Below are 13,048 nucleotides of genomic sequence, written 5' to 3' on the forward strand. Positions count from 1 at the left end.
TTAGTTGGTCAGCCATATCTTTGTTCCCCATTATAAATTCCCCTATTTCAGACTGTAAGGGACCTACATTTGTCTTCACCAATCTTTTTCTCTTCACATACTTATCTAAACTTTTACAGTCAGTTTTTATGTTCCCTGCAAGCTTACTCTCATACTCTATTTCCCCGTTCTTAATCAATCCCTTGGTCCTCCTTTGCTGAATTCTAAACTGCTCCCAATCCTCAGGTCTGTTGTTTTTTCTGGCCAATTTGTATGCCTCTTCCTTGCATCTAATACTATCTCTAATTTCCCTTGTAAGCCATGGTTTGGGCACCTTTCCTGTTTTACTTTTGTGCCAGACAGGAATAAACAATTGTTGCAGTTCACCCATGCGCTCTTTGAATGTTGGCCATTGCCTATCCACCGTCATCCCGTTAAGTAACGTTTCCCAATCCATCATAGCAAACTCGCACCTCATACCATTGTAGTTTCCTTTATTAAGATTCAGGACCCAAGTCTCAGAATCAACAAAGTCACTCTCCGACTTGATGAAGAATTCTATCATATTATGGTCGCTCATCCCCAAGGGGCCTCGCACAACCTGATTGCCAATTATTCCTTTCTCATTACACAATACCCAATCGAGGATGGCCTGTTCTCTTGTTGGTTCCTCAATGTATTGGTCCCAGAAAAACATCCCGTATACACTCCAGGAATTCCTCCTCTATGGTCTTGTTACTAATTTGATTTGCCCAATGTATATGCATATTAAAGTCCCCCATAATTACAGATGTTCCTTTATTGCATGCGTCTCTAATTTCCTGTTTAATGCCTTCCCAACATCATCACTACAGTTTGGGGGTCTATATACAACCTCCACTACCATTTTTTGCCCTTTAGTGTTTCTCAGCTCTACCCATACAGATTCCACATCGTCGGAGCTAATATCATTCCTCACTATTGCGTTAATTTCCGCTTTAACCAGCAATGCAACTCCACTGCCTTTTCCTTTTTGTTTGTCCTTCCTAAATACTGAATATCCCTGGATGTTCAGTTCCCATCCCTGGTCACCCTGCATCCAAGTCTCCGTGATCCTGACTATATCATACCTGTTTACATCTATTTGCGCGGTTAATTCATCCACTTTATTGCGAATGCTCCTCGCGTTAAGGCACAAAGCCTTAAGGCTTGTCTTTTTAACATTACTTGTCCTGTTCCCACTATTTTTCACTGAGGCCCTGTTTGATTATTGCCCTTGATTTCTCTATCACTTTTCTTATTCTGCTTTCTGTCTCTTGTTCTTGTCTTTGATGCCCCTTCTTCTGACTCCTTGCATAGGTTCCCATCCCCCTGCCATTTTAGTTTAAACCCTCCCCAACCACTCTAGCAAATGTTCTCCCTGGGACATCAGTCCTGGTCCTGCCCAGGTGTAACCCGTCCACTTTGTACTGGTCCCACGTCCCCCAGAACCAGTCCCAATGCCCCAGGAATCTGAAACCCTCCCCTTCACACCATCTCTACAGCCACATATTCATCTGATATATCCTGCTATTTCTACTCTGACTGGCACGTGGCACTGGTAGTAATCCTGAGATCACTACCTTTGAGGTCCTACTTTTCAACTTACTTTCTAATTTCCTATATTCTGCTTTTAGGACCTCTTCCCCTTTTTTTACCTATGTCGTTTATACCAATATGTACCACGACCACGAGCTGTTCACCCTCCCCCTTCAGAATGTCCTCTGGCCACTCTGAGACATCCTTGACCCTAGCACCAGGGAGGCAACATACCATCCTGGAGTCTTGTTTTCGGCCACAGAAACACCTATCTATTCCCCTTACAATTGAATCCCCTATAACTATTGCATTCCCACACTTTTTACTTCTCCCCTATGCAGCAGAGCCAACCGCGGTACAACGAATTTGGCTGTTGCTGCTTTCTCCTGAGAGGCCATTCCCCCCAACAGTATCCAAAGCGGTACATCTGTTTTGCAGGGGAATAGCCACAGGAGATTCCTGCACTGCCTGCCTAGTCCGCTTGCTTTTCCTGGTGGTCACCCATTCCCTTCCTGCCTGTGGTATGACCACCTCTCTATACTTGCTATCCATGGTTGATCCACAACCTAAATCCTACACCCGCCTTTGCCCCATATTCGTTAGTACCTTTGGCTCACAAAAATCAATCTCAAAATTGAGATTGCAAAAATTGATCAATCTCAGTAAAAATTAGCAATTGATTTGAGCATCAGTTGACATTTGCAGAAGTGCCGAGTGCATGATTCATCTCGGCCATCCCCAGAGGTCCCCAGCATCAGAGGTGCCAGTCTTCAGCCAATTCAATTCGCTCCAAGTGATATCAAAAAACGGCTGAAGGCATTGGATATTGCAAAGGCTATGGGCCTTGACAACATTTTGGGAATAGTACTGAAGATTCCAGAACTAGCCGTGCCCCTAGTCAAGCTGTTGCAGTACAGTGACAACACTGGTATCTTCCAGCAATGTGGAAAATTGCCCAGCTATGTCCTCTACACAAAAAGCAGGCCAAACCCTTCTGGCCAATTACTGCCCCATCAGTCTATTCTCCATCATCAGTGAAGCAATGGAAGGGGTGATCAACACTGCTTTCAAGCGGAACTTGCTTAGCAATTACCTGCTCACTGATGCTAAGTTTGGGTTCTGCCAAGGTCACTCAGCTTCTGTTACAGCCTTGGTTCAAGCGTTGACAAAAGAGCAGAACTCGTGAGGTGAGAGTGACAGCCCTTGACATCAATCAGCATTTGACTGGGTGTTGCATCAAGGAGCCCTAGCAAAACTGGAGTCAGTGGGAATCAGGGAGAAAACTCTCTGCTGGTTGGAGTTATACCTAGCACAAAGGAAGATGGTTGTGGTTGTTGGAGGTCAGTCATCTCAGCTCCAGGAGTTCCACCTCATCACTGCAGGAGTTCCTCAGGGTCAAGTCCTAGGCCCAACTATCTTCAGCTGCTTCATCAATGACCTTCCTTCCATCATAAGGTCAGCAGTGGGGGTGTTCACTGATGATTGCACAATGTTCAGCACCATTCGTGACTCCTCAGGTACTGAAGCAGTCCATGTCCAAATGCAGCAAGACCTGGACAATATCCACGCTTGGCTGACAAATGGCAAGTAACATTTGCGCCACACAAGTGCCAGGCAATGACCATCTCCAACAAGAGATAATCTAACCATCGTCCTTGGACGTTCAATGGCATTACCATCACTTAATCCCCCACTATCAACATCCTGGGGTTACCATTGACCTGAAACTGAATTGGACTAGCCATGTAATTACTGTGGCTACAGGGGCAGGTCAGAGGCTAGGAAATCTGTGGCGAGTAACTCAACTCCTGACATGTCCTCCTTCTTCCTTAACCGAGGTTTTCCACCCACGGACATTGACAGGGCCCTCAACCGTGTCCGGTCCATCTCCCGTGCATCCGCCCTCATGCCTTCTCCTCCCTCCCAGAAACATGATAGGGTCCCCCTTGTCCTCACTTATCACCCCACCAGCCTCCGCATTCAAAGGATCATCCTCCGCCATTTCCGCCAACTCCAGCATGATGCCACCACCAAACACATCTTCCCTTCACCCCCCCATGTCGGCATTCCGTAGGGATCATTCCCTCCGGGACACCCTGGTCCACTCCTCCATCACCCCCTACTCCTCAACCCCCTCCTATGGCACCACCCCATGCCCACGCAAAAGATGTAACACCCTGCCCCTTCACTTCCTCTCTCCTCACCGTCCAAGGGCCCAAACACTCCTTTCAAGTGAAGCAGCATTTCACTTGCATTTCCCCCAACTTACTCTACTGCATTCGTTGCTCCCAATGTGGTCTCCTCTACATTGGAGAGACCAAACGTAAACTGGGCGACTGCTTTGTAGAACACCTGCGGTCTGTCCGCAAGAATGACCCAAACCTCCCTGTCGCTTGCCATTTTAACACTCCACCCTGCTCTCTTGCCCACATGTCTGTCCTTGGTTTGCTGCATTGTTTCAGTGAAGCCCAATGCAAACTGGAGGAACAACACCTCATCTTCCGACTAGGCACTTTACAGCCTTCCGGACTGAATATTGAATTCAACAAGTTTAGGTCTTGAGCTCCCTCCTCCATCCCCACCCCCTTTCTGTTTCTTCCCCCTTCCTTTTGTTTTTTCCAATAAATTATATAGATTTTCCTTTTCCCACCTATTTCCATTATTTTTAAATATTTTTTAATCTTTTATGCTCCCCCCACCCCCACTAGAGCTATACTTTGAGTGCCCTACCATCCATTCTTAATTAGCACATTCGTTTAGATAATATCACCAACTTCAACACCTATGTGTTCTTTTGTTCTGTTGTCTGTGACATCTTTTGATGATCTGCTTCTATCACTGCTTGTTTGTCCCTACAACCACACCACCCCCCTCCACTTCTCTGCCCCACCCAAACAGCCCCCCCACCACCCCCCCCCCACCCCCCCACCACACACACCTTAAACCAGCTTATATTTCACCCCTTCCTTGGATTCACCTAGTTCTGTTGAAGGGTCATGAGGACTCGAAACGTCAACTCTTTTCTTCTCCGCCGATGCTGCCAGACCTACTGAGTTTTTCCAGGTAATTCTGTTTTTGTTCAGCAAGTGTTGTCCAATTGCAGAATCGCATCTATTGTTGGACACTGTTCTGAGTTTTGCAAGCACATTCTGGTTGAGTAAAGTTAGTACTTTGCCTTTTGCGAACAGAGGGAGGGACAAGTTGTTTGATACGATCCACCAGTCATTGGGAAATACGGCCTACACACCTGACATCACACTGGGTGGAATTGTTCATGCCTGCTGGCGTCGGGCGTGAGCAGACAATATAGCAAGAAGGCCAAAAATTGACGCCGTGAAACCAGTTTGTGATCGTCTGCTCGGCCCGTCGATGGCAGGCTGTGTTACTTGCCATCAGATGTTGGGAAACTCATTGTAATACAAATGCATATCATTATAAACCTAGCCCGTCGGACTCATTCCCCACCCCACCCACCATGCTGGATCATCTACCCACAATCATGCTGATGTATTTCACAACTGCACATAAGTGACATGCACCTGGTGAGCTGCACTTTGCTCGGGACTTCGCGCTTTGTTTGCCTACCTGGCTTCAGGCAGCAGTTGTAGTCATCAGTGCCGGGCTTCACAGACAGCACCACAGCACTTTTAGCAGTGCTCATGGGCAGGTCTCTACCTACGAGACCAGCGATAAGGTGGCTTTATACAACTGCAGGTCTTGGGCTTGTTTGGGGAAGGGGAGAAGTGGCTTCAGGCAATGGAAGAGGCTGCAGGGTGAGGGCTGTACTGGGGAAAGGGGGTATCCCAGGGTTTGCGTGGGGGGCACAAGTTGATCTGTGCAAATGGTCTCAAGATGGTGAGGGCTGAGGAGGCAGTCTCCAGAGCAGATCAGGCCCGATGGAGATGCGAGGGTGTGTGTGAAAGAGTGAGTGTTGTCCCTTGCGTTGGCAGTGAATGAGATGCCAGTACATGTGTGATGGGCTTGAGTGTGTGAGTTTAGAGTGATGAGGTAGTTGCCTTACCCTCTATCTGCACTGGATGGTCAACCTCTTCTGTGCAGCATTGGCACTGAACACCGCTGCCATCGCCTCCCAAGCCAGAGTGGTAAACTTGCTGCCCCCCTGAAGCCAGAGTAGAGGTAGATGACATCACAGCGGGCCTCCACAGCAACCGTAAGGCGCTCGATGGACATATCATTAAACCTGGGAGCTGCAGTCTTCTTGCCCTTCAGGGCCATATCTTATTTGCAGCAGTCCTGGACTGGAAGCACTGAGAGGCGTGCGAGTGGCTGCATTTTAAATGTGGCGCCCAGCATGATAAAGTGATGAGGTGACAGTGTGGCAGGCGAATCGGAGCCCACCCACTATGGAAATGACGTGTTTCCTGGAAATGCATAATTAATGTGGCGGGTTTGGGATGCTGCTGCATGAGAAGCCGCCATTGCAGCCGGCAGGTAAAACGTCATTTTACCTACCCGCTACCGCACTTAGTGCAAATCTGGGATGATTCCGCCCTCTGGCACTGAAATTCATGTACCACATTATTCATTTTTGTGGTGGACAATGTCTTTTTGGCTTGATGGCAGCATCCTGTTAGTGGAGAAAACCACTCATGCTGCTCCTGCATAGTAGCAGTATGAAACAGCTAGATTCACATGTTGCTCAAATTTTTGAGACACCATACCCTTCCAGGGTAATCTGAGGTAGACTGGGCACTTTTCAGGATCAAAAGTGGTAACCTTAGGCTCATTCATGAGTTTATACGATACACAATGAGCAATGATCTGATCAGGTCAGTCATTATCCCTCAGGATAGTTTTGATTCACCCTATTTCAGCATCAGTGATATGATTGGGGTAGGCATTATCCCAGAGAATCTGCCCTGATGAGTGCAAGATGAAAAGCTTCAACAGCATGTCTCCCTTTTCAGCAATACCCAGGTTCTGTACTAGCAAACAACTACTTAATTCACCGCTATTAAATCTACATTGTGCTGGCTCATTGCTTGCTATGAATTCCCTCAGTTATTTTCTATATGCTGACCATCACAACACATCCACTTGATCTTTGTTTTGTTTGTATTTAAAGCTACTGCTTTTCCTTTGATTTTAAGTTAACATCTCATATATTGTCTCGGCCTTTCCCATGCTTGTAACTGACGAGTTATATTTTCCTCTTCTAGGCCTTTCATTTTGCATTCTATTTTTGCTAAATTATTTTCATTTGTGTATTTTCATCACCTTCCCTATACAGCCTTTCTGATTCCTTAGATTTTCGCTGTTTACCCCCATCCCACCCCCAACTGCTTCTATTAAAGCATTCCACCAGTTCATTAGCTTCCTTTCAATTCAAATGCATCTCCAATCTTCACCAGAACTGGTGCCAGTGTCCTAAAAAAAAACTGAATGCACACCTCTGCCCTCAGCCCTTTAGCCAAGTGTTGGCCTCAAGTTCTAAGTAGATTACCATCAATAACTCCTCTCCTGCTATACCGCAAAAACTTCTGTCTTGTTCCCTTCAATGAAAGGAGTGTGGTTTAATGGCTGGATTACAGTCATTGAACTAAATGCCTATTAATGACTTTTTGTCTTATCTAAAATCAGATAAGGCGGTCTTGAAGCCTTGTCAACAGGTATTTCTTGGAGACAATAATGTCCTCAAAAGTGTAACGCAAGAATATGAAATATTTTCCCTCTTCTTTCAGATTGTCTATCGGCCAAAGATTGAATTAATTGCTGCCGGTAGTGATGATAGTAACTCTGACTCAGAGGGGGGGGTAGGAGTTCTCAAAGAGGAGGTCACAGAGGAAACAAAGGAAGAAAGTTCAGCAGAGCCAAAAGGATATGTTTTTGGAGGTGAGTCTACCCAGGAAAAATCAAGTGGAACTTTAGAAGAGCCTGCGACACAAATGCCCATCAGCAAATCAGAAAGCTTGTTACTGAGTAAGAGAAGTACAGAAACAGCAACACTTGAATGGAATAACAGCAACACTCCACCTGCAAGAGGTGAGGGAGTCCAGTCTACAAGGATACTGATAGAGGAAATCTCCAGCCAGTCCGTTACTGAATGCACCAAGCAAGTTAAACCACCATCTCAAGGTAAAAGTACTGAGAGCAGATACTGGGAAATATCCCCAGGGGTAGTGAACTGAGAGCAGGTACTGGAAAATATCTCAGGGTAATGAACTAGGAGCAGATGCAAAGAATATCCTAGGGTCATGAGCTGAGAGCAGATACAGGGAATATCCCAGGGACAATGAGCTGAGAACAGATATGGGGAATATTCCAGGGATAAAGCACTAAGAGCAGATACTGGGACTCTCATAGGGATATTGAACTGAGAGCAGATACAGGGAGTATCCCCAGGTGTAACGAACTGACAGCAGGTACTGGGGGATATTCCAGAGGTAAAAGCATTGAGAACTTCCTGGACCAGCCATATATATCTGAGAGAGCAGATCAGAGACTGGTTAATCTGCAGCCAGTGTATCACCTTCCACCCCTCAATTTTTCTATCGCCTGCCAGACATAAGTCAGGACTGATTTGAAATGTTGTCTACTTGCAGCTGCAACAACACCCAAGAAACTTGACACTATTCAACACAAAGCAGTCTGCCTGATTGACATCACATCATCACCTTAAAAAAAATCCCCTCCACCATTGGCACACAATGGTTTTTATGATTACCATCTACAGTGTGCAGCAACTCACAAAGGCTTCTTCAATAGCACCTTCCAACCTCTCCATCACTTAGGATAGGACAGCAGATGCATGGGGACACTCTTCCCTCTAATTTCTTCTCCAAACCATACACCATCCTGACTTGGACATGTGTTCAGCATTCCTTCATTGTCACTGGGTAATTATCCTGGAACTACTTGACTGAGCACATCATGGGATTACCTAGCCATACTGACCAAACCAGTATAAGGGGGAAGGCTTACCACCACCACCTCCTCAATGTCAACTAGGTATGAGCTATAAATACCAATCTTATCAGTGATACACATATTCTGAGAATGAAGAAAAAGACCCATGTAATATCAGTGCTTCCAAAAGGTCTTCCCTTTTCTTTAGCCAAGGATTTTCCACCGTCTTGGTTCACAGGGCCCAGGAATCCTATTTTCTGCATTTCTGCTCTCACCCTTTTCCCAGAACCATGATAGGGCCACCCTTATCCTCACCAGCCTTCACATTTAGTGAATTATCTGGCACCATTTCTGCCATATTGAATACAAATAACTACTTAAAGCACCTTCACCTCTGCTTTTCAGTAACTTGAATGACCATTCCACCATTCCATCTGTGATGCCCAAGTCCACTCGTAATCATTCCCAGCACTCCCCTTCCCACAGCACCTTGCCATGCAAACCCAGGAGCTGCAACACCTGCCCTTTCAGCTCCTCTTTTCAAATGATCCAGGGCCCCAAACATTCCCTCCTGGTGAAACAGAAATTTACTTGTACTTCTTCCAATTTTGTATACTGCATAAGCTGTTTACTGTGTGGTGGTCTCTACAATTAGGGAGCAAAAATAGATTATGTGATTGTTTTGCAATAAACTAGTCTGCAAATGTGGCCCTAACTTCTTGTCAGCTCCTATTTTAATTCTCTGCCTCTCTGCCACATTTGTCTCTCTATCCTCAGTCAATTGTTCCAATAAAACCCGAGGAACAGCATTTTGTTTTTCCATTACACAGGTTACAGCATTCCAGACTCAACAGTGTGTTGAACAAGACCTTAACCATTTCTCCTGTTCTCTTTCAAACAGCAAGCGTTGGTGATGGAGGGTTTTTGCAACCACTGTGAGTGGAGGTGTTGTGGGCTGGTATTTGTGGTATCAGTGCACAGCTGTAGTGATGGTCTGCACCTCTGTGGCCTATTCACTGTTCTACACCATGTTTCCAGGCAACAACAGCTCAAAAATTCAAATTTGACCTTCAGCAACAGGTGCTCAATAGACTTGGCAAAGTGCAGAGCCAGAACTAAACATGGCATATGATGGTGCTGCCGTCTGGAAAACATGTTCTGCCAGTGGGCTTTGTGCCAAACCCCTGTGGGCCTCAGAGGACCAGAGATCTCTCAGAAATCTCCCAGAGACAAGTTGGCATTAACTATCTTGCAAATGTGAAAAATGAGGGATTACATAGACTGGGAGAAAGAACATCACCTCTTATCAGAAATTTCAGGAACTGTGACATCAAGGGACTGGATGGTCCTCTAATTAAGACATTCCAGTACTGCAGTGGGGCCTGTTAATGTGCTTCTTTGTGGTTACTGTTGCAACAAGGGGTTGTTAATCCAGTGGTAACTCCACTTATGATATATCCTATCCCTTGATGTGGTATGTGCTGTCTTGGATTGTTGTTCATGTAGGGAGAGACAATATTGAGATTTCCCTTTCACCAATACTACTATAATCATGTAAACCTATGCAAAGTATACTGGGATTGCTTGACTAGCTAACTCATCTTAAATGAGTCGGCATCCCTATAACTCCATGTGTGACATCCTGCTGGGTACTTAGTTGGAGTGGGGTTGGCAGTTCAGGGATAAGATGTAAGAGCTGGGCTTTTATTGGGGAGATAAAAGGCTAATAATTATGCTGCACTCTATTGCTTCAAATGGTTATTTTAATGAAAAACATCAGCATGCTCTAAATAAACATGTTCAGGTTGTGTAGCCACCATGGTTATAGAATAATGCTTTTTGGTGTGAGGACAGGTTTTTATGGTTATGACCACTATTGTTTCTAATATAGTTGAGACAACAAATTATTCTGAATTTGCTAATAGAAGCTTTTTTATCATGAGATTCAATAACTGAAAAAAATTGTCTTAATTTTACACACCTTAAGTTAGTGTTTTTAAGATGACTTTACTGACAAAATTATAGTAAAACAAACTAGTCAAAATTCATGTCTATTTTAATTTCATTTTTTTTCTATTGCTACATAAATCTCATACATGTATTTTATTTATTAGATGTAAATTATGCATTTTACCAGAGACACCTGGCAATTTACTAAGTATTTTGGTTTAGAAACACTGAATTTTTGTTTTGCGGCGCCCTGTATTTTTTATTTTCAGCATTTTTATTTTTAAGACACTCTTCAGATGAAAAAAGGTTGTTGAACCCTTTAATAGGCTGTTTGAACCCAACACAAACGATGTGCTTGTTAAATAAGCACTTCTGTCTGGTAGAGAAGGAGTTGGGCTTGGGTGCTGGGATACAGCAGTTTAGGAAAGATCTTGGACGGAGCTGTTATTAATTACACTAATGGGTGTGAGAATTGAAAAGATGCTTGAGCCAGCAGCAAGACATGTGCAAAGGGCTTTTGGCAATCTACTCTTTGGGATTTTCCTGTCCCGTCTGTGGCAGGAATCGTCACGGGCAGGACGGAAAATGGATGGATTAGCTAAAGGCGAGTTGACTTCAGGCGGGACTGGAAAATCCTGAATTATTCATTCGATTATTTTGATTTTCTAAGGAAATCTCACTCGTAATCTTTTTAGGTCATGGTCCAGAAGGTGAAAGAATGAAGGAAGAATTAGGAGCTTTGGAGCTTCATCACATCAACACTGAAGACATTGAGTTTGGTCTGAACTGAGGAACCCAGATATTCCATTGGTGATATCGAGCCAATGAGCAAAGTCTACAGTTCACAGCAGATTTATCTAATTGTTATAGGTTAAGCAAAAAATTGTTAATTTTCTTTTAGTTAATTAACAATGTTTTAAAATGTGCTGTTAAGCCTATTTTTGACTGATGTTTCAATAAATTAGTTTATGCTAGCAGAGACTCACAATACATTTGTGGTGGAAATTAGCATCTTTATTGCGACAGTACTTCATTAAATCCCCATCCCATTCCTCTCATATCATCCCCAAACCATTTCCCCATCTAGATTTTATTCCTCCCATTCTATTCAACACCGCCCATGCTATCATCATTCCCTCCAATGCTGTTCCGTCCTCCCTCCCATGTTATTCCCTCTCCCTCCCATGCTATTCCCTCTCCCTCCCATGCTATCCTCTCCCTCCCTCCTTCCCATGCTATCATCACTCCTTCCCATGCTGATCCTCCCCTCCCTCCCATCCATGCTGAGATCCCCCCTTCCTCCCCACCCCCCCATGCTGATTCCCCCCCCTCCCACCCCCCCATGCTGATTCCCCCCTCCATGCTGATTCCCCCCTCCCTCCCACCTATGCTGATCCCCCCTCCCTCCCATGCTATCCCCTCTCCCTCCCATGCTATCCCCTCCTTCCCTCCCTCCCATGCTATCATCACTCCTTCCCATGCTGATCCTCCCCTCCCTCCCAACCATGCTGAGACCCCCCCTTTCTCCCCACCCACCCAGCCACCCATGCTGAGACCCCCCTTTCTCCCCACCCACCCATGCTGAGCCCCCCCTCCCACCCACCCATGCTGATCCCCCCTCCCTCCCATGCTATTCTCCCAACCCACCCACTTAATGCCATAGCCCTCCTTCCGAATTCTTCAAGTTAGGGTAAGTTTGTAGTTGAGCTCCCCTTATCTTCCATTTTTTTTCACCAACAACCCCCACCTTGCCATTGCTACTGCAACGAGCTTGCACCATGCCATTTTCTCCCTGCCACATTGAATATCTACCGCACTCCACCACTCCTTAATCGCTACAGACAGTGTAATTGGTTGTTTTCTTTTATCACCAGCCAAAGCCCTGCCCCACTCCACTACCACTGTGGCTGCCACCAATTGTTGGCAGATGCACATGTTCTGTGCACTCCACTCCACCATGCGCTCTAGTCCACTGCGTGCTCCACTCCATCACACACTCCACGCCTCTGTGCACTCCACTCCATGCACACTCCACTGTGCGCTTCAATCCATCATGTGCTCTAGACCACCATACACTGCACTTCACCTTGAGCTCCAGACCACCGCACGCTCCATTCCGCCTTGTGTTCCACTTCACCACAAACTCCATTCCACCGTGTGCTCCACTTCACCGCGCACTCCATTCCATTCCACCATGCGCTCCACTCCACTGCACGCTCCAATCCATCATGTGCTCCACTCCATCACGCATTCCAGTCCACTGCACGCTCCGTTCCATGGTTGTGCTCCAGTCCACCGCACACTCCACTCCACCACGCGCTCCAGTCCACTGTGTGCTTCAATCCATTGCATGCTTTAGACCACCGTGCGCTGCACTGTTCACCGCATGCTCCACTCCACCGCACACTCCATTCCACCACATGTTCCACTCCACCGCATGCTCCAGTCCACTGCGTGCTCCACCGCATGCTGCACTCCATGGTGTGTTCCACTGCATTGTGTGTTCCACTGCACCGCACATGCTGCTCCATGGTGCGGTACAGTCCAATGCACGCTCCAGTCCACCATGTGCTCCAGTCCACGGTGCGCTTCACTCCATTGTATGCTGCAGTCCACCACATGCTCCACTCCATCGAAGACTTCACTCCACCACATACTCCAGTTCACTGTGTGTTCCATTACATTGTACACTCGA

At 46.0% G+C, this 13,048-nt stretch overlaps 1 protein-coding gene across 4 annotated transcripts in view; it reads left to right on the forward strand.

Moving 5' to 3' along the window:
* Positions 1-11,327, forward strand: part of dnaaf1 (dynein axonemal assembly factor 1) — a 177,459-nt gene extending 166,132 nt beyond the window's left edge. For 3 of the 4 annotated variants that reach the window (XM_041192135.1, XM_041192136.1, XM_041192138.1), the window contains 2 exons: positions 7,239-7,632; positions 11,049-11,327. In XM_041192135.1, coding sequence (XP_041048069.1) covers positions 7,239-7,632; positions 11,049-11,143 — 489 coding nt within the window. In that variant the 3' untranslated portion in view covers positions 11,144-11,327. The remainder of the gene's footprint in view (positions 1-7,238; positions 7,633-11,048) is intronic. The other variant, XM_041192137.1, reaches the window with a different exon arrangement.
* Positions 11,328-13,048: the final 1,721 nt, after the last annotated feature.

The sequence above is a fragment of the Carcharodon carcharias genome, chromosome 7, assembly GCF_017639515.1.
Source record: "Carcharodon carcharias isolate sCarCar2 chromosome 7, sCarCar2.pri, whole genome shotgun sequence".
NCBI lineage: Eukaryota > Metazoa > Chordata > Chondrichthyes > Lamniformes > Lamnidae > Carcharodon > Carcharodon carcharias.